Here is a 22,757-nt window from a genome sequence, read left to right on the forward strand (position 1 = left end):
AACAGCTGGACCCGAGTCTGCACTGCCTCCGGCTGCACAGGCAGGCAGGACACGAGGCCGAGGTCCGATACGCGTCTCCTGGAGAGCTCGTCCGTGATTTGGTGAGTAGGTGAAATCAGCGGAAAGTACACAGACAGCGTAATTATTTACCGCTTATTTAATGCTTGTTGATTTGTTTGGTATCACCCTGTAGGTCAACGATCAGTTGGAGGTTGTCCCAGTCAATGTGTTTACGCTCCACATGAGCAAGCAGAGCGACAGTGGAGACTTTGGTGAGTGTGTCCAACGTGGATTGGTTTGATCTAGTTTATTTTATTGTATGTGTACTACTAGATGATCCTTTACAACCTTCTTGTACATCTCACTGACTTTGTGTCTTTTACTTTGTGTCTTCTCCTCCCGACAGGTTTTGCAGTAACAGGGCACATAGACAACCAGAGAAACAGCAGGATTTTTGTCAGTGAGGTGCTTCATGATGGACTGGCGTTCAATGAAGGTGTTTTACTAACTCCATCATGATACAGGTAAATAATAGTGTGGCTTTTTTTCCACTTCCATTTTGAAACATGCTTGTGTTTTCCCAGGTTTGCGCCCAGGCGATGAAATCCTGGTGCTGAACGACCGGTGTGTGTCTGGCCTGGACCTGTCACTGATCCAGACACTGTTTGGTGAAGAAACCCTGCACCTGAGCCTGAGGCGGGATGGACCCCTTCCACCGACCTTGACCTCCAACCACAGGGCCCCTCCGGTTCACAGCAAGCACCACAGAGCCAAGTCCTCCTCTGGTACGTTAAAGCTCGCAAACTCTGTATAGATCTAGTCATAGGTTTGGATGCTATAGAGTTATATTTAATAATAAAATTCAAAGTGAAGTTGATAATTAGCATCCCTTGTGCGTGACAGATGGTGAGAGACAAAGAGAAACACAAAGAGGGAGAAACACTTTAGATGCTGAGAAATGCTTGGCAACCTCATTGAGGTAGCACTTTCTCAGTTCAGAGTCCATGTGAAGGCACCAGTTCAACAGTTTTTTGTTTTTTTTGTTACCAAGCTTTGCTACCCCAACTGTGCACAGCCTGGTTCTGCAACAGCCCCAAGTCAATGCACTGTTGACCAAGAGTGCATAATGCATGTTTTTGATGTGTGATGAGTTTTATAATTAGAGCTTTCCAGGTCTGTTCTTTTTAAGCGTGCAGTTATTATACAAAAGTCAAAGTTACTGAATGGGCAGTTACATACAGTGCAGCGTTTGCTGGGAAAGTAGGCAGTTTTGACACCTAACCCACTAACAGGCACCGCACTTCCTTTCCAGTTAAGATCTTGCTCAGATCTCTACTTCCCCCAAAGAGACTCATCGTCTCCCTTCACTGTCAAAAGTCAGAAGAAGAAGCCTCAGAAGATTTCTCACAGCTCTATGTTTTCAGAGGGAGAGAAGGGGCCGCGAGGGGCGTTTGACCGCAGAGGGCTCATTATCGCTGCGATTGTATAGTATCCTGTCATCTCGGTTTAATCTCAATGCAGACAAGAGATGTCAGAACAGAACTGTGAGGTCATCCGTGTGGCCGGACAAACACAGCTGATACCCAGCTGGTAGAGAAGCATTTGTTTGTTCAGGCTTCACTCTAAAGGTAAGGGCAGAAGCCAAATATTAGATTAGATTTTATTTAGATTCTGTGATTGTTTTCATTCAACAAAGTTTAAAAAAAACTGTAGAAATATGAATAAACCAAGAGACATTGCATAATAATTATTAAAAATGTGCAGCAATTACAGCAGGCAATGCAGGTATCAGTAGAAAATGTGTAGTGAATGTGTAAGTAAGAAATGCTAATAGTATGATAACATATACTGATCATAAAACTGGGGGTGTGATATTCACACGGCATATACATGATACAACAGATCTTTAATCTGCAGAGCAATCTAGTTTAATTTGATACAGTGGTTGTCTCTGTTTAAGAATTTTATATGGTGTCTGATTAGATCAGACTGGAGCCTTAATTTAAAACCATGGTCCAGGAAATGTATCTTGTGTTGTCAGGGAAAACCTGATATTCTAAATCAGACACATCATGGTCATGTTTTGATATTTCTTTAACTACATTGCAACTAAATATTCAGGCATAGTCATCTAATGAAAGTTTGTGTTTGTGTGTGTGTGGAAGGTGGAATACATATTATATTAGAGAATAAAAAGTAGGGATGTAAAAATGAATTGTAAAATTGTGATACATCGATTCAAAGGAGTCAAGATTCACATCGGTAGTTTGAAAAATGAATCGCAATAATATCGTTATAGCGCCAGCAGCTGCAGAGCAAGATTTTGAAATTGAGGACACACCACGAGGTGTGGAAGCATTTTGGCTTCCCCAAGACTGAAAATGAAAGAGGTGAGAAGATAAGGGACAAGACAAAAACTGTGTGCAAATATTGCGAGAAGACAGGAAACTACACAAATATCACAACCAACATGATGCAGCATTTAATCGACACCACAACGAGAAGCTCCAATCACCTCCCCTTGTTCTGATGAAAAAAAAAAAACATTGAAATGCCAAACCACACTGACAAGCGGGTTTGCAGCCCCTAAAGGAATCTTTTTCAGTCATTTGTAAAAAATAAATTGAGAGAGAATCGTATCGTGAAGCCAGTATCGTGTAATGAGTTGAGTGAATCGTTACATCCCTAATAAAAAGTATTTCAGTTAGAAAAAAAAGATGAGAAAGTTGCAGACTTGATCGCAGCATGTTGCAGGTTCACTCGACACGCGTCTTTGTACAACTTCAGGTTTTCTCTGAAATACATAAACATATCGCCAGAATCTTAATTCCAACATTCTACCTGAAAAGTTCAAAACATTTTGTTATTTTTTTTAATGGACTATTCATGGTTTTCAGTATGAATAAAAGCTTCAAAAAAGAAGTGAGGAAAAAAACATTGAGTTTGAGAAAAATGTAGAGTGTCATTTTAATGATAGCAATTCATTAGTGTTTCCTCCACTACAGCCATAATTGAACACAAAGGAATTAATGACTTGAAGGCCTCATTACAGTAAGTGGTGTGATCAAAGAGCCTGCAGTTTTCCTCTCGGTCTCAAGAGGGCATATGATCCCAGGCAGGCTGATAAGGAGGCAGGGAGGTAAATGCCGACAGAGGGGGGATTTTCACTCACTGACTTTCATGACAGTGTTCCTAGAAGGAAGATGTCTGTCAGCTGATACATTCAGCTTGATGTAAACGTATCAGACAAGAGAATCAAATCCAAATGACGAGATAAATGTTACCCTGCTCCAGAATTCTGACATCTGGTTGACAATGATGATCAGAGGGAGAAGTTCAGCTCTACAGGAGATTCCGAAGGCTTCTTTTATTTCCTGCTGTAACAGTGGAGTGCCTCCCTACAATCATAAATAATTTTTTCATGTGCGGCCTTGAATTTAAGAAAAAAGTAGTTAAAATTTAGAAAATATATTCAAAAACACTGGAATGATCTCAGACTGTCAGGACAATTGACATGAAAAAATACAAATTAAGTAGAATCAGCTGTAATCTTTGTACAACTGTGTATGAAAATCAAATCCAAAAAACATAACCGGGTCTTTAATTAGCATTGGCTTGTGTTTTTTTTTCCGCATGACTGAATGCACTGGCCATTTTTAGACCGGAGAGATGTTTTAAGTGCTGAGCGACTGGCAGGCGCCCATGATGCTTTTAGACTCTGGTCAGCATTGTTTGTGTTGTGTGGTCAGTTGAAGAATGTACATCAGCTAAAAAAGAAACACTACAGTAGAGATACAGTGATGGCTGGTATGGGTTTAAAACACTATCACACACCACACACAAACGTAAGCACACCCACATAGTGACACTAAAACCTGATGTTCCCACTGTCCCCTCTCTCTCTTTCCAGATGTGTGCACTGCAGCAGAAAATGATGCGTCCCTGTGTGTAGGACTGGAGAATGTTCACTCGCACTGCTCACACAGGCCTGTTCAGCACAGCAAGGTAAGAAGGCCTTCAGTGTGTGTGTGTGTGTGTGTGTGTGTGTGTGGGGGTGTGGGTGTGGGTATTAAGTGTTCTAAAGAAAGAATATCTATTGTTCCTTACAGTGTTCATCCACCTACAGGAGCTATTTCTCTTCTACCCGGTTTGTTTGTTTGGCTAAAAAGTGTGCACATGTTGAGTGTGTGTGACTTTGTGCCCACTCACAGTGGCAGCTGTGGGGCCGTCACAAACCAGACTGGCACCAATCCTTTGCATTACCATAATTAGGATACTTCATCATAGCCACGGGTATAAACAGGGCTTATTACTGTCATACAGACTGAGAGATGTGGGTGCACCCTACACACACACACGCCTGACAACATGCTGTCACCCTTAACTTCAGTCTTACACAGAAATGAACAAGATATTTTTCAAAATCTTTGGTTGTGAAAGTATTTAAGTCCGGGAGACATCTTTATACTTGTGACAATCTTGGTGCTTGTTTGCCCTGCCTCTGGTCCAAAAACACAAATAGTACCCTGCGATTATTAAAACCCTTAATTTCCTCTCGAATCAATTGTAAAATAAAAGCCTCCTCTATAAATACGCCAAATGTTCGTCCCTGAGGATTTATGGCAGATTGCATGCCTATTTCTGTCCTTTCTGTTGTTGCATATCCGTTTTTTTTTTTTTTTTGATATATAAACCAACTTTTATTGAAGTCATTAAACTGAGCGTGAGCAGATCCCTTTGGGAGTTACGCCTCAGCGCTGTGGTAATGTAATAAGGGGAGAGTGTGTACGCTCGTGTTTATTAGGAGCAGTAATGATTGTGTGTGTGGTCATCACGAAAAAGCCATGTGTTAATGATGTGGACATGGCTGGATGCCTGAGAGCGAATGCGTGTGCGTCCACGCATTTTCACCTTCGCTTGCATCGCTCAGCTAATATTTTGTCCTTTTGGTTTGGAGTCTGCAGTGGTTGTCAGCAAAGTGAGTGCATGTTTGGCACCAACCAGCTCATTATATAACATGGGCTAAATGAAAAAGGGGAATAGGCAGTCATGTTTAGCTAGTTTCATTAATGATTCATTGATACTAAATCCAGGCCAAATATCCAGAAAGCATCACTAATTGCCATGGCTGCTATGGCTTTATTCTAATTGCCTGTGTCAGAAGATGCTGTGCAGTGTTTGACCCCCGGTCAGCCAGGAGGTGGATTAGAGAGGACAACTTGCCCTCTTCTACGCTCTCTTTTCTGGCTCTATTCATCCCTCTTTTGTTTGCCCGGTGATGTGAGTCAGTCCCACTGCGCTGGGATCTGCACTGCACCACTGCTGCTGATGCTCAGCTCCCCACCGATTGTCTCTTCCAGAGGGTTGAATGGAAGAAAGGTGTGTGTGTGTGTGTGTGTGTGTGTGTGTGTGTGTGTGTAAGGCAGGAGAGTAAGGGCAGGTTTATGAATGTATGTGCTTATGTCACTGCGTATGTGTACATTTTTAAGGCACAAAAGGGGAAAAAGCACTCCGCCTCCATCAGGGAGAATCAGCGACTGTGAAAGTGATTTAAAAAAAAAAAAAAAAAAAAAAAAACACACACACACGGGGAGATATTGGAGCTGGTAAATCAGATTTTTGATGTCACGTAGAGCAGAATTTAATCACTGCAGGGCCATCAGTTTGTTCTCTGGGGTGGGAAGGCAGAAATATCGAGTCACCGGGAAGAAAATCAGCAATGTATCAGCATTAAGGTGCACACATGCGTGCACCAGACGAGACGATAGTCAATAGAGATGGATCGAAGGGAGGCACTAATTTCAAGCTTCTTGTCACACCCTGTAATCGGCCGCCTCACTAGACTGAATACCTTTGATTAATTGGTCCGTTGCTTTCCAATCTACGCTTATTACACTGGAGAGATCTGTGTGTGTGTTTGTGTGTGTTTGTGTGTGCGTGAGTCTAGGTGCTTGCTCGGCACAGTAAACAGTATTATTTACTATTCAAATGCAGATTGTGTTTCTGGTGCCTGTGAGATACCTAATGATACTTTAGAGCACAGTAGAAATTGGTTTAACACAATGTTGCAGTACAATTATAAGCTAAGCCAATCATTTGTAGAGTTGGTTCTGGATCAGTCCCACGAGTGAAATCCAATTGATTTGACATGCATTGCTTTAGCAAAGTGATTCTGTCATAAGAACGTATATAACCAGATCAGGAATTGCAGCTTCCAGTTTGCTTGTGCCTCACTTCATCTCTACTAGATCAGCCACTGAGGACAGGAATGATGGGGATTTGTTGGCAGGCAGGTCATCGACACATTCTCACGCATACATGTGAACACACACAATCGTAGTGTCCAAGTGTTATAGACAGATGGAAGGACGTGGGAAGTAATCTGGCATGATCTGGTGCCACAACATGGAACCAGTCCACTGGAGGGGAACTCAAGCACATGCATCCATGTCCAATAACACCAATACCTTTGGGTGTATGACTGTTTGAGTATGTTACTATAGTGATGGTTTGAATAATCAAGACACCAGTGACGTTTATCACTAATAAGGTTTGATTAGTTGCAGCACTACTGTGAAGTGTGTTGTAAGAAATAGTTCATATTGAGGCTAGATCAACCAGCCAATATATTGATCAAGCTGTTGAAGGGAAATTCAATTATTGATGCTCCTCCCTGACAGTCAAACAGCTAATTCAATTCAGAAGTCCTCTGGGGTTTTTTGGGAGTCTTCCGTAGTTGTTTGCTGAATGTGTTTTTTTGTTGTTAGTTGGGCAACTTTAGACATTTAAATAAATTACTTAAGGCTCTGATTTGTTTACTTTTCATTTTAAGTTCCATGACTAAATATTTTCTTCTCTGAGAACATAATCTTCAGATGAGCTTTAGCCAATGTTTCATGTATTTCTGTAAAGTTTGGAGCTTAATAAAAAGATGTATTTCATATGATAGGGTCATGGCGTTCTAGTGGACACACTTAATACACTACAGTACCTTGTAAAAACTGCAAAATGCTTTTATTCTATAAATAGCAGTCGTGAATTTGACTCTGTAAAATAGTCAGTCCTGCACTGCATTAAACCAAAGGTTAAACATCGTACAGACCCATTAAGCCTCTTTCCTTTTGTCCAGACTAGACATTTCACTAAGAGCATTTAAGTGGACTTATGAGGAGAGCAATGACTGGAGCCATCCTCTGTCTGGCTGTCAGAACAGAGAGATTTGGCTTGAATTACTTGATTTTAAGTAGCAATGTTATTAGGCTTCTCCCCTGAATTAAAAGAAGCCATATGGCTTACATTAGTAGGCTGTAACATTTGTTCTGCTTCTCTTACCGCTTCCTCTTTCCCCTAACCTAAATCTTCCTTTTTCTCTTGTATCAGTGGGCTGGAGGAGTTTGAGAGGTGTTTCAACACTTTTTTAAAACCATGTGAATAACAGAAAACTGAATTATTCAGTTTCCATTCTCATTTCTAATCACGGGGCCCTAGACTTCAAAAAGATATGGAAGATGCCTACAGATATTAGCTTCTATCATCGTCTTCAAACATGATCCCTTCTTCCTTTGAGCTACAACCATCTCCATCCCAAACTTTCAAAAGAACCCACTCACCCGACTGCTTTGCGTGTGTGTGTGTGTCTGGGGAGTGGGAGTTTTGGGGGGTAATTTAGGGAGGTGTGTGTTTGTGCTATGACTAAGCTCATCATCCGCCATCTGGCCGTGAGCAGGCTAATAATCTGAGCTTATTGCTGTCAGCTCTGTTAACGCTAGCCTGCTCTTGTCATTTCACACTACTGTAAACAAGTTGGGGAAAACAGGGCTGGAGATCAAAAACTTGAAAAGGAACTAACTACGGAGGGACCGGCAGGAATCTGGATCCAACATGACCCAGATCTGGCTAGAATGACCACAGCAGGGGTGCCTGAGGCAGCCATGGCTGTAGCCATACCAATTCTAGCCCCAACAGTGGGGGAAGAGGACGCTCCTCGGTCTTGCCTCTTCCTCACCACCTTAGCAGAGCTGTTTATGCGGGACCAGTCACCTGTCCAGGTCCTGTGCTCCCTCCTGACCATGTGCTGGTGCTGGCCGTCTGGCTGTGAGGCTGAGGAGAAGGATCTGTTCCTGTGCTCCGTGCTGGTCAGCTCGGGACGGCGACTTAAAGACAAGTTTTCCTGCTTGGGTCAGGACATGGCTGCCTGCCTTTCCTGCCACAGAGACATTAAAGAAGACAAACAGCCGGTAACTATGGGTTTCTATAATGCTCCTTCCTTGTGAAGAGTTATAACCGGTCGTAGCTGATACTATGACTGTTCACACGTGGAGCTGCAAACTTTCACAACTCCCACAACCTTCTGTGTGTGTGTGTTTGATAAAAAAAAATTATCTCCACAAATGAGAGTCAGGACTATTTTTTTTCAGTCAGATTTCTCTGATTTGCATTATATTTGCATTTGAAGTCTTCATTTTAAAGAGCTAATTAGTCACAGCATGCATTTACAATGTCATGTGCAGTGAATATATGAATGATTTGCTACATTTTTATTCATGCTTGAAGGATGGCTCTAGGGATAGTAGAGTGGTCCACAGATTTGTTTGTGACTAAAATATCTCAATCATTATGAGATGAACAGATATACAATATGAGATACAGATATTTCAGAGTAGGGCCATGTTGTCTTTTGAGGAGCTCCTGGATTTGTATTTAGGGCCATGATCAGGTCTTAATTTAGTTTTTTGTTTTTGTTGTGCTTGCTGACTAAATCTTTCAGACAGCGCTTCTTTTATAGGACTGCCAGCATGGCTGGAGCCTTCTTATCATGTTTTCCACCTGTGTTTTCTAGAAAGCTTTCTATATTCACCTCATCCTGATGATCTTTCAATGTAACTGTTGACTTGTAAGATTTATACTGTGGGCAGGGGGGAGAAGGTCAAAAGGTCGTGCTTTTGTCTCCTCTGCCTTTATTGCTATCTATAAAAGGTTGTCTCAGCAGTATTTGAGAGGGCTCGATTGCAATTAATTGTATTGCTCGGGTTAGCAGTCTGCGTCTTTATGGGCATGTATTCTCCCTCAAACGGTCACCTTGTGTGCCTAATGGCTCCTTTATCTGTTAGTCTGATGTCATGTTGGACAGTTGTATCGTGTGCATAGTTCAAAGTGCTGTGTTTGCTTTTGAATCAAAGAGATTGAACATTTTCAGGTCAGGAAGGTTAAAGAAGTCAGCAGACTCTTTTACCGTATGCCTTGAGTTATTCAACAGACTTGTTTGCCTCAAAGGTAAGTTTAACATTGGCTTTAAGATAAGATAAGATATACTTTATTCATCCCAGCAGGAAAATGTAGGTGTTCCAGCAGCCAGCATACATACAAACACACAACACAACACACATATATACATACACATCCCACCCATACAAAAAACATGAGCCCACAATACAGTTTGATATATGATATATGCAACTCAGGCTTAAGTTTAAAAGTTTAAATGTCTTCTGTCCTTACTTAAAGGGGAGTCGTTATAAAGTGCAATTGCAGCAGGTAAAAAAGTATTTTTAAATCTCTCCTTTTTGCAGCTTAGCTGCTGTAGCCTCCCACTAAAAAACACTCTTTTCTTGCATGGGATGCATGTTATTGTCCATAATGTTCAACAGTTTCTGTATCATCCTTCTCCCCATCACCACCTCCAGGGGCTCCACAGCAGTCCCCAGCACAGAGCCAGCCCTCCTAATCAGCTTGTTAAGCTTTTTCGAGTCACAAGCCCTGATGCTGCTGCCCCAACAGACGGCTGCAAAGAAAATGGCACTTGCCGCAACAGTCTGATAAAACATGGATAACATTTTGCTACACACATTAAAAGACCTAAGCTTCCTCAAGAAGTAGAGTCTGCTCTGACCCTTCTTGTAGACAGCCTCTGTGTGGTGCTTCCAGTCCAGTTTATTGTTCATGTGCACCCCCAACTATTTATAGCACTCCACCACCTGCACCTCATCCCCAAGGGTAGAGATGGTGCTTAGCTCAGGCCTGTCCCTCCTAAAGTCCACCACCATTTCCTTGGTCTTTGTTACATTTAACACCAGGTGGTTCTTCCCACTCCATGCAACAAAGTTATCCACCAGCATCCTGTATTCTGTCTCCTCTCCACCACTGATACACCCTACAACCGCAGTATCGTCTGAGAACTTCTGTAAGTGACAAGCCTCAGAGTTATACTGGAAGTATACTTATATCTGAGGTGTATAGTGTGAAGAGGAAAGGGGACAGCACAGTCCCCTGCGGCGCTCCTATGCCACTGACCGCCCGCTCAGACACAGACCTCCCCAGCCTCACAAACTGTGGTCTGTCAGTCAGGTAATCCATGATCCATGATGTTGTGGTGGTGTCTACCTGCATCAGCTCCAGCTTCTCACGTAGCAGTACTGGCTGTATGGTGTAAGCATTTCCATTCAACATCTTATTCAGTAGAAGGCATCTTGGTGGAGTGAGAATAGCATATAGTGGTTGCATTACTTTGCCTTTGTACTTGCAGTCATGGAGTGGAGTGGATTTGAATAGCCTGGGGACTCTGTAGAATGGGTGCTTTAATCTGAAGCTGGCTTCATTATTAAAACACACTCTTATCCCAAAGTCCTCCGAGACTTGGAGGAATAATATTTGTTTAGGCTGAATAATAAAAGGCGTAAATGGACTTGAGTGGAGCGCGAACAGTTCCAGCCCTCCCTCTCTCCACCCCTCTATTTATTTGATTTATGAGCATGAGTCTTCTTTTATTGAGCTTTAAAAAGAAGATGGCATCATGGCACTATGGCCCACTAACATGGCAAATGAATCACTGCCCTGCCTACCGGCCACTGTGCCTCCTCTCTCTCTCTCGCTCTTTTCTTCCTGTATCGCTCTCTCTTCGTGCCATGACAGGGCAGTTTCCAGTGAGGGATGGGTAAAGCCAGCCCCAGGGACATGCCTGTATTTCATCCTCTGTTCTTGATCCTCTCTCTCTCTACACATTTGTTTGTTTATTTGGCTAAGATGCGGCCTCTTAGCTGGCAAGTCACAAGGTTTCGCCTTTGATTTGAGCAGTGTTTCATCTGCCGAGCACACTGAGCTCTGTTCATAATGACTCCATTCAAGCGTGTAAGGGAGATGGAGACACCGTGTAGTGTTGATCTTGCAACCTTCCAGTTGGACAGAGCTGAGCTGTTTGTTTGTGTGAGTGTTTACAATCCAACACTTGGAAACAAACATGACTGCAAAATGAAACAAATGAGACAATAATGTTAAGTTTTTTTTTTTCCAAAAGTGGACTCCTTCATGGCTGACTACAGCAAACATGGAGGCCTCAGTTTGCTTCAAACTAAATGCTGACTGTGTAGTCAAACATCATCTGGAACCCCGCATCACGTCCACTTCACATAGTGAACTGTCAATTGTTTGGACATGTTGGAATGTTTCTTTGGTGGGACTTCACATATTAACCTCCATTAACTGTCCTGTGCAAATTGAAGTTTACGACCGCCTTTTGATTAGAAACAGTTTGACAGATAGTGAGCTCCATTGTCAACTGGTATGAATTCTCCTGTTGAGATCAGAAATGTTGTAGCATGCAATGCTCCTCCTCCAGCTGGGTATGGCGGTTGAGAGCTGTTATAAACGAAGTTGGCTCAACACCTTCAAACATCAATATCCTGGCTGGGAGTATGCCCTGCTGACTTGGGGATGATGGCCCAGGACCATGAACTGCAACAGCCTTGGCTCATGTCCAGCTGGGGACAGTGGTTGCATGTTTCTCCCAATCTCTCCCCCCCCCCTCCCCCCCCTTGTTTCGCCTGTCATCTCCGTTAAATTAGGTGGGGAGATAAAGGAACACTCAAAGGGACCTTGGCGAACACCATGACACTTAATTTTTATCTTATAGGATTCTGACAAGAAAATAGCTGAAATAGCTGAGCTTTTGCCTGCCAATTCATTATGTCTTAATTGCCTTCCCAGAGAAGGAAGGGCTCCTGAATTGAAAAAAACAAGTGAAGTTTTCAATGGGCAGAGCGATCATCTGTTTATTCATTTTGCATGAAAATTCCTTTGGCAGTGTACGATACATGTTACGCCATAGTTAACATTCCTGCCCCGTTATCCCCACAGAATTACAGCCTCCCATTTTTGAGTCAGCCATTCCTCTGTGTGTGGAGGTAACAAGCCAGAACAGTCTGCATTGTGCCTATTGAGAGACTGGACACTGATACAGTCCGCAGCCCTCTGGAAATTACACTGAGGTCACATGGAGCCAGAAAGGAGGGGAATAACTCGAGGAAGAGGAGGAAGAAATGGGTACATTTAGACATGAAAGGGAGAAGGAAGTAAAAGGAATTGTAGGATGTAACATAGAGGTGTTGGAAAACCAGCGCTAATGGAAAGAGACAAACAGTGAGAGAGGACACAGTTACTGGGTGAAGAATCCCCTATGTTTGCACAAACTGAGTGGCCAGACTGTCCACCTGATTGATATGCAAAACAAGCCTGCAGCAAGCACTTTTTTCTCTGCCTACTCTCACAGAATGGCAGTGTGCACGATCAATGACTCAATCCAAATCAAAGTTCACTCCGTCTCAGAGACATAGGTGTACTCAAGACTGAGACTCCTGACTCGAGGCCTTGCAGAGAGACGGGCAGCAGTGGACACTAATGAGAAAGCAGGAAGAAGTCGGTGAGTAACCCAATGAGGGGATGACCGACCTGTAGATGTAAATTACAAGTGGATGGGACGAGACTCGAGAGATCTCCAAGACGGTGAAAGCTAGCTATCAAGCTCTCGCTACTATTTTCTCCGGTTGAATCAAGTCGTGTAACCGCACTCCATTTCTGGAGCCATCATGCCAACATCGAGGGGAGGCCGGCTGCGTAGGAAAGGCTGCTCACTGGCCCGAAGGACACAGCGGCAGGCAACAGCAGCGTGGAGGCTGCTTTACAGACTGCTGTTCATGGTGAGCACTGGATATGGAGAGCAAGCTGGTATTTATAGATGTGTATGCTGTAATATTTAGTGCAGTTTTTGAATGGGCCTCATCAGGAGAGATGATAGAAAGTCATCAGCACTCTTCTGTGAATTTGAGTATCACTGCTTCTGGAAGAGAGGGGGTCTAAAGAGGCTCTTTAGATTAATATTGACGATGTGAGAGATGGTTTAAGTTCTCACATAGGATTGGCTTGGTGTCATGATTCTTTTTTTTTGCCAGTTTGAAATGCAAATGTGTCAATATTTTTAACAACTTTACGTTGAAGGTTTAACACATTCTGCGCAGAAACCACCTGCAAGCGGAAATCATGTCTAGCACATGTGTGAATGGCTGTTGGCTTCCAATGAAATAAAACACTTCTGTACGTTGTCAGTGGTGAACCAAGTAGACAGTGACAAAATGTCTCAACAGCCTCTCGCTTGATTTCATTTTTCTTTTTACCTTTAGGTCGACACGGACCTCTTTCTAAATTGACTAAAGGACATTCATGGCTAGGAGAGGTAGAAACATGATCCAGAGCTGTCAGCTGTCAGCGAGGAACAGAATAGGAATTCACAGCGGCGCTGTCAAATCCACTCAGTTCCCTGGCGCTCTCTGGTTTTTCTCCCGCCTCTGCTGGCTCCTCTCCTCGGCTCTTAATTGGTTATTTGGGCTAGCTGTCGGCTTGTTTTGCTGGGGTTGTAGTGGGGCAATCTCAATTCCTTAGTCATGATGGTGTGTGGGTCCCCTCCTACTCCGCTTCATTTTCTTCTCTCCCTGTGAGCATCTCTTGTCACGCTCCAATGCAGGTGTCTGCCATTTAGTCTTGATGAAATCTTACTCACAGTAGTTAAAATCTCTCCTAGGGGTGAGAGTGGCTTTCCATGTGTGCATGTTGCCCAGCATACAATCAAGCATTTCTGTTTACCCAGATAACTCTTTATCTTCTCCTTGTTATTTTTCGTGGGATGAACATGAGCCTTTATCCTGTCAGTGCATGAGTGTGATGAGAATTAACCCAGTGCTTGAGTAGTGGTGTGGTTCAATGCGCACACACAAACACAGAAATTCACACACATTTCTAACGACCCTGGCAGGCCTGACCCTTTCCTCTGGACGCCTGTAGCTGAAATAAATGGCAGATATGACTGTTATCAGTCTCCACAAGGATACTCCCCCTGTCTGGAGCTACCAGTGGGCTATTTGATGAATATGTCACTCTGATATCCTTTAACCTCTAGGTTTCCTTCAGGCAGACTCCCCCCTGTCTGCCTGCCTGCCTGTCCGCAATATGGAGTTTCCCCAGTGTGTTTCTGTGAATTAAGGCTGACTGACGCTGAGTTTTTTGGCAGCATGAATTGCGTCAGAAGCTACTTTGTAATTTTTTGGGAAATTTGTGTGAGTTGGTGTAGATACATAGGCGATAGTCTCTAGGACTCCTTGTGAATTAGTTACTCTCAAAAAGTGTTCACGTGCTCCATGGATGTTGACATCATCGTCCTCTGAATGAATGTTTGCTGAACTGTTTTTTTTTTCTTCTTCCATTTGAACTATTAAATTTGCTCTAATCAGGGCACTATTGTAGTATAACATTCTTCAACCCTGATCTGAGCATTGAAATGGATCTGGGAAATGAATTTGGCAATGAAAGTTCGTTTAGAGTCGTATTCATTTGGAGAAAAAGCTGTGGTTAGTGTTAATTTCCAATTGTTAGCAAACACAGTGAGCTAAACTTAATGACATAGTTAACATTTAACCAGCACAGCATGTTGCTGTTGTTACAGTGTCTGAGTGTGTAGTAATATGAATGTTGACTTTAAGCTCAGAACACTGCTGTGCCTGAATACAGCCTAAAATAGCTGCTACTGTAGCTTTGCTGTAGACTTGTTTTGATTATTAATGGAATACAAAGCCCAGCGTCGACCCTGACAGCGTGTTTTTTTTTTTTTTTTATATGAGCAGGTATGTCCATATGCAGTGTGTGTGTGTTTCGCGCTCTCCAACGTTGGTCCCTCCACCAGCGCAGAGGGAGACATTAAGTCCCTTTATAATTATCATCCCACATTCAAAGAGCTGCAAAGTGGAGCGCCGCTGTGGGCGGTGGATCACTTGAAAGAAGCTTAGCCCAGACATACATAGAGGACACGGAGAGGAAGATTCCCTTTTCTATCTCCCTCTCTCTCTCTCTCTCCTTCCCTCATCCAGCCTGTCATTCTCAGACAGTCTATATTGCAGCATTGAAGGGCCGTCTCTGGAGTGACCGTGCTATAATGAGCTAGCTGATGAGTCGCAGGCCTATTAATGGAAGTCTTGATTGTCTGCGGCCTCCCTGGATGTGGACGGCAGGCGGGGTTATTGGTAGCTCACGGTTCTAGAGCAGAATGACTCAGACAAGCTCTCACACACACTGCTTGGAAAGTGTATATGTGTGGGTATTAATGCCTGCAGTGTCAGAATGTAGTGTTTATCGATCCATGTGTGTTGCTGTTTAGATTTTAGTCATGAGCTGCACTAGAATGCTTGCTCATGCGACACACAAAGACACATACATACACACACACACACACACACACATACACACAGAGAGAAAGAGTGCTGAGCAGCTGTTTTGCCAGGGGTGGTAGCCTTCCCACTGTGCTGTGTTGCTGTGAAGCGGGCTGGAACCTGCTATTACATCTCGCTTATCAGCCTCTGCTGATTCTAGTGACTGACCTTAGATTATAATGCTACGCCGTGCCATTTACTTGGAATGAGGGAGGCTGACATCACATCATAATTGATTTCCCGAGCACTTTCACACAAGTGGAGATTGGTGCAGTTGACAAAGTGTTGTGCTTGTTGGATATCTTGTCATGTAAGATTTTGATTAAGAGTCCATGCACATACCTTAGTGCCTGAAAAGCACATACCGGTACTTCACTTCGGCATACACAGTGAGAGAAGGAGGAGGAGGTTTTGTCTCTCTCAGGGAATAGAAGACAGAGGCTGGTAATTGTTCATCTTCTTCCCGAGTTGCTCACAGATTACAAAATCTTACCCGCCACAGGCTAGACTTTGCAGTGTGCTGCATACTACTGATGTTAAACTTCCTACCTCAGGCTATAGAGTCCTATGGAAAGTTAAGCGGCTGATGTGTTTCCGTTGAACACCTGTAAATGTTGTGACACTAAGTTCTTTGTGTTTTTATAACTATAAAGGAAGTACAAAGGAGGAAGGGGGAAAAATTCAACTTTTCAAATCAACAGAGTGAGCATACGTTGAGTTAATGAGATGCTTTTTACCCTTCTCCCAATGCTACTAATACAATGTTATAGTGGAGCACTTGGGATCTTCTGACATGTCAAATTTTCTACAATTGATGTGACACAATGCTGCATAACAGTCCATAATGGATTAAGAAGAAGAATGTAATGTGATGTAATGTTATCTGCTGGGATATCCAGTTAGTCTTCCAGATGCAGCGTAAAGTCTTTGATGCAAAGCCAATTAGCACAGAGCGCATAACTAAGTCTTCATAACACTATTACCTAAACCCAGTGGAATCAGTGTCCATGTACAGCATAGAATTATATACATCATTATTTCCTACAGCAATGGGGCTGAAATCATTAGTGGTGGATGTTAAATAAAGGAGGTCAAAGAGAATTTTGATTTGAGAAGAGGTATCTGGGAGGATCCCGTTATGTACTGGCTGTAATAAAGCTTGGTAATACCCACTTAAATAATCTTTTTCTCTCTCTGTCGCCCCCTACAGAGCGTGGATACAGTGTGCACTCTCTACCAGTCGTTCCAGGAAGGACCCGCGGGTTTGATGGATGACTCCAAGGATCCTCCAGGGAGACAGGGAAGTGGTGCAACAGGAGAGGCCACCCTGCTCAGACCTTGCCCAAAGCATTTGAGTGCCACTGAGAGGTTACGCAAGGTCATCCAGGAGCTGGTGGACACAGAGAAGTCGTATGTGAAGGTGAGACCACGAAGCTTCTATCATAGGAGAGTTTCTTAAAATGCTTAAATGAATATTTAATTTAAATTGTCCTCATTTTTCCCCGAGATTCAATTTCCCATTTTTTTTACTCATGGTTCTAAATTTATATCATTTTTCTTTTTCTTTTTTTTTTTTAATTTAACAAGACAAAAAAACACTTAAATCTTTTGAAACTGACTCTTGCTGACTTCTCCACATTATCATCTAAAGTAATAAGCACTATTACTGACAGCAACCTCGATCAACTACCAATTTAAGATGTTTATATATATCTAGGATTTTTTGGTGTATCTTGTTTGAGAAGAAAACTCATACCCCTCTAATGTCTTTATGGTAAATATGTAGTGGGAGGCTCAGCCTGATAGATTACAGCTTAGCCAAGCCTGTCTGCTTTGTCTGAGGTAACACAATCTCATGTTGCTATTAAACTGCCTACTTCTTGTTTAATCTATTCAAAAAGTAAAGTATTAGAATAATGGAACGTTGTTTTTAGAATGACTTTGTTTTGACAGGGAGCCATTGAGACACGGGAAGTTAATGTCCCCAATGTACAAAATGTTTATCTAGCACATAACTTATTGTTGTTTTTACACTTCTGTTTCTGTACAAATAACAAATGATCAAAGCAAAATGATAAAAAATGCAAAATCAGTAATTCTCAGATGGATCTGACATGGCAAGGCTGGCTGTTTCGCCTTGTTGTCAGTCTGTTTTATTAGTCAACAGGCTGCTGGTTCCAGCTAGCATGCAGGCATTTTTTTTTTAAGATTTATTTTTGGGCTTTTTGTGCCTTTAATGCAGAGACAGGACAGTGGATAGAGCTGGAAATCAGGGAGAGAGAGTGGGGAGTGACATGCAGGAAAGGAGCCACAGGTTGGACTCGAACCTGGGCCGCCTGCTTGGAGGACTATAGCGTCCATACATGGGGTGCGCACACTAACCACTGCGCCCCCAAGCGCCCCTACGACATTACATATTTAACCGAGGTGATATATAGAACATAAGAATGTAAGAAAATAAATTGATGAGAATCTGTCAGTCGGATCTCCTCCTTCCCTCCTCCTCCTGTCTAGCATTATTTATCTTCCTCTCGCCCCAATCATTTTGACTTCCTCATGTTTTCCAATATGACCTTTTCCTCCCTGACGCACATTAGGGAGACGCATCCATGATTGTCTTTACTCTTATACTCTTGTCTCTGCTGGCATTTTATCCCTCTGTTCTTCTTCTCCTCATTTTTCATTAAGTCCCCTCACCCGTGCACCCCTCTGCTTCATACTGTCGTAAATTTGTAATTGAGGAAGGAGATTGTCTTCCCACAATGCCGTGATGCAGACCTGCTCTACCGTGTCCATGCACCACTAACGGCTGAGGCAGCTTGGAGAGGGGATGGGGAAGAGGAGGAAGCACATAAATCAACCTAATGAGAATATCCCCACTGATACCAAGACAAGCTACAGCCACATTAAGAAGGGGGGTGGGAGGGGAGAAGATGGAGAAGAAGATGGAATGAGGGGAGGGACTAAGGGAGGGAAATAGGAGAAATAAGCAGTGATGTGCTGATGAATGCACTTGTAAAAAAAACCAGACAGGTTAATAGAAAATGTTTATTTTTGCTCTTTGATTCCTTCTCACTGACTTTATTCTGGACTCTATGTTTGCAGGACTTGTCCTGTTTGTTCGAGATCTACCTGAAACCCCTGCAGAATGAAACCTTCCTCACACTGGACGAGGTAAGCAGCATGTGAACGCAAATGTGTGAAAAGTAATGTGGTGTTTATAAGTGTGTACGCTAAAGCGAGTGAGAGGTGTAGTATTCAGAGGCGTGTCCTGGGAGGTGTGGAGGCTGTCTGAAACGTGAAATTCATTGAGTGTTTATTACCCAGAGGTGACGTCGATGAACTCTGCTCGGCCATATCTCCCTCATTACAGCAGTGACTAGCTAGAGGACAAATTAGCATTCCCCTACACTGACCTTCTACAATCCCACTGGGAAACACAGATAGAAGCTGGCTTAAGAGTAAACCCACCCTCTTAGCATTCACTTAACATTCACACAGTACAGAGTAGTTGTTGAATAACTTTGCACCTTGCACACAACAGAGTTTATCTTTGTTTGAAAAGCACTTCCATTAGCCGTGATCGGGCATTTCTGTGACAACATATAGTGGTAGCAGTGGCTTGCTGATCACCTGCTTTGCGGTGCCCAGCGCTGTGTGCAGCTCTGAGCCAGGCATGACCTCAAACACAGAACGATGCACTAGTCGATAGGCCACTGAGCACTGGGGCAAATTAAAAGGCTATTAAGGGACAGCGGGGACGTGTTCAGACACAAAATGGACAAGGGCATGTAAGTCCTCAAATTACTTGTAATGAAGGGAAGCATTACTCTGGGTTTATGTGTAGGAGAGAGCATCAGGCACTACAGGTTTTGTATTGGTGTGTGCTGTATTTGTAGCACTGTAGCTTGTCCCCACGTGCCTTTGTCTGAGATGGAGCCATCAGAGCGTACACACTGATGAGCTACCTTGTGTTTTGTCTTTCTTGTTGCCTCATATTATTTCACTCTCCTCTTCCTCCATTTACAGCAATCACCACAATATTACACTCGTACATCCCTGTCCATCGCCTTCCCATAATTCCACGCTACCTTCTCTTTCTGCTCCCCATTGATGCATTGACCTACTACTCCTGTTCTCCTCCTCAGATGGAGAGTCTGTTTGGCAGCCTGCCAGAGATGTTGGACTTCCAGAGAGTCTTCCTACAGACCCTGGAGGAGAGGATTGCCTCCTCACCCAATTTCAACACCTTGGAGACCCCGTCACAGTTCAAGGTCAGACACCTACAGAGCAACGTAACCCACCATTGATTAACTGTCCAAAGATCTGGTGTAGATTCCATGGGAGCATACAGAACAACATTATTTTCAGACCAGGTGATTTTAGCAGCTATGCCAAAGAAAGGCATGATCTTTTTGTGAGGTTTATAAATATTTCAGGTCGTGCAACAGGAGCACGTCTGATTTATAGGCGTGACATGACAAGGTGTGGGGTCTATTGATCGAGGCGGCGCTTCACTGCTTGGATTGTGAGCTGCTGAAAGCTAGTGCACTCAAGAGGTTAGGCAAGAGGGAGAGGACAGAGGGTGGGAGGGGGGTTGGGGGGTTGTATCCAGAGGTGGGGGTGAAAGCGGTCTGGTCACGACTTCCCGTGTTCGCACTCTTTCATCCCCTCTCTCTCTCTGTACTCACTGGGCTTTGTGAAGCATCACTTTCCCTCCATCTGTGTGTGTGACACTCAGTCCCTGTCTTTTGTTTTTTTTTCCTCTCACACCCTCTCTGTTTACAGAAGCTGCTGTTTTCTCTCGGGGGGTCGTTCCTCTACTACGCTGACCACTTCAAGCTCTATAGCGGCTTCTGTGCCAACCACATCAAGGTCCAGAAGGTCCTGGAGAGAGGTACATCACACACCTGATCAAATTAAGAGTGCATGTCAGGCATAAACACATACCCACTGCAAGAAGAAAGATAGAGAACAGGCATGTAATACATTCATCTGCAAACCCATACACAGAGTGTCTCGAGCATTCTTGCACTTATGTTGCATCAGAGATACCTCACAGCTACTGACTATTGAATGTTTGACCTTTTCTCTTGGGAAGCGAATCAATTTTGTACAAAAGTAAATGTCCCAGAGTGAGTCAGTGTCTAAAACTGCAATGTGTGATGCATTTCCAGATTTCTGAAAGCCCTGTTCCATCTCGAATATATCACGCTCAAGCATGTATAACAAACATTAGAGTTGGTTAGAAGCACACGTTTTCTGTTTTGATTCATGGTATCTACACATCCTAATCTGTTAGCTAGATTACGAGCACATCAAGTTAAAACAAACACATGCATTCATTAATACTCAGGCTTTGGATAACCTTGTCCACTAGCAGCAAATATGCGACCGTGAAAACCTGAGAGCCCTCATAATTCCTTGCGTCTTCCTCAGCATATGACAGAGTAGACATTTTAAAGGTGATTTATACCTGCTAAGACGTCGGCCTTTCTGCCACTATTTGGGAACGCTGCCCAGTACAGAGAGAAGTGTAAAAAGGGATTGCCTTCTTTGTAGACATTTGGGGGGATTGGGGTGGGTAAATTGCCCTCCTGTGCCGCTTAAATCTGCCCCATTACTAAAATTGTGTGGGATATTCCTTGAAGTAAGCAGTGGGATGGATTTTTAATAGGATTAGAGGGCGGAAAAACTCTGAAAAGTCTGTGATGGGTCAGAATTACCGAGAGGAAAGTAAAATGTGGTTATGAAAGCACACTTGTGTAGGAAAGAGTTCTCTGCATTGTTAAATATTTTGCAAGACTATGAAAATCGTGTTTAATGATATATTATTTCAACAACCAGCTATAAAAAGATCTTTAACAAACAACAAGCCTTTGAAGACAACCTTCCTTTCACTTATGTGGCTGCTACTTTGAAACATCTGAACCTGTAATACAACAGTAACTCAACTATCCTGTCAACACACACACACACACACACACACACACACACACACACACACACACACACACACACCCTACTCTTAAAGTCAAGCTTTAAATGGAGGGGTGAACTATATTACAGTGGGTGCACATAAAGTAATATTTGAACAATAATTGCACAGTGCAGATAAGGATACTAGTAGTAATAACAAGCAGACAGTTGCACAGTGCACACACTGAGTGGATAGTTGGTTGGCTCAGCATGACACAGAACATCCAGTGCAGCCTGGTCACAAGCAGCTCGTCCAAGGACACAGTCAAAAAAAAAAAAAAATCTGTGGGTGTTTGTGAATCCTTTAAGTAATTATATTCCCATCTCTGCCATCTTCATTACCCCCACCCTTTCCCATCATGCCAAGGACCCTGGGTTGCCTTAGTTTCTCTGTTTATTTGTCGACTGGTTAATTGCCTGCCAATTACTCTGGGAGGTGTCGATGCTGCTGCCTGTCTGAGGATGGGAATGCTATAATTAATACTCTAATGGCCCCCCTTGGTAAGCGCCACGGAAGTATGCTGCTGAGGGAAAATGTCATCACCTTTACAGAAGGCTTGTTCTGATTTCAGAGCAAGCCTGGCTTCAGTATAAGGAGTCCCAACTTGACTATCTTCCCCATGTTGTAAAGAAAGTATTATTTTTATAGTAACTCGTCAGAGTACAGCTAGATTTTATTACACCTTTGCTGTGAGAAAACACCTTGTCTTCAATGTTTTATAATACTCTGAAGAGTTTTGCTCTTTACAATGGATTCATGTCTACACTTTAATACTGCACTGGTCATGGTAGGGGTGAGATGAAGCCTACACTACCCCCTGCTGGAGAGAGCTTATTGCACCAGGATTCTGCACTGATCGGCATAGGGAGTATATCTGACCAGAGTTCAGCTTACAGAATAGCCATATATTTTTCTAAGAGTAAACCAGCAGGCACAAACACTCATACCAAGGACAGGAAACTGCAGAAAGATTCATATTATTCTACATGTGTGTTTTGTCAGCTAAGACGGATCAAGCCTTTAAAGAATTCCTGGATGCGAGGAACCCCACCAAGCAGCACTCATCCACCCTGGAGTCCTACCTAATAAAACCGGTGCAGAGGGTGCTCAAGTACCCCCTGCTGCTCAGGGAGCTGGTGTCCCTCACAGACGCTGACAGTGAAGAGCACTATCACCTCACAGGTGGGAAGAGAAGTGCATCTACAGACCTACATGCACATGCACACACACACACACACACAGGGCGGGTTTGT

General features: G+C 43.2%; 1 protein-coding gene across 5 annotated transcripts in view; it reads left to right on the forward strand.

The window, feature by feature from the left end:
* The window catches only part of tiam2a (TIAM Rac1 associated GEF 2a), a 71,694-nt gene that overhangs the window by 42,657 nt on the left and 6,280 nt on the right, over positions 1-22,757 (forward strand). For all 5 annotated transcript variants that reach the window (XM_029280408.2, XM_065966256.1, XM_065966254.1 and 2 more), the window contains 10 exons: positions 1-101; positions 194-272; positions 407-496; positions 585-785; positions 3,911-4,005; positions 16,735-16,944; positions 18,630-18,698; positions 19,673-19,798; positions 20,313-20,421; positions 22,507-22,686. The exon at positions 1-101 is cut by the window's left edge and continues 4 nt beyond it. In XM_029280408.2, coding sequence (XP_029136241.2) covers positions 1-101; positions 194-272; positions 407-496; positions 585-785; positions 3,911-4,005; positions 16,735-16,944; positions 18,630-18,698; positions 19,673-19,798; positions 20,313-20,421; positions 22,507-22,686 — 1,260 coding nt within the window. The remainder of the gene's footprint in view (positions 102-193; positions 273-406; positions 497-584; positions 786-3,910; positions 4,006-16,734; positions 16,945-18,629; positions 18,699-19,672; positions 19,799-20,312; positions 20,422-22,506; positions 22,687-22,757) is intronic.

The sequence above is a fragment of the Labrus bergylta genome, chromosome 18 (genome assembly GCF_963930695.1).
Source record: "Labrus bergylta chromosome 18, fLabBer1.1, whole genome shotgun sequence".
Lineage (NCBI taxonomy): Eukaryota > Metazoa > Chordata > Actinopteri > Labriformes > Labridae > Labrus > Labrus bergylta.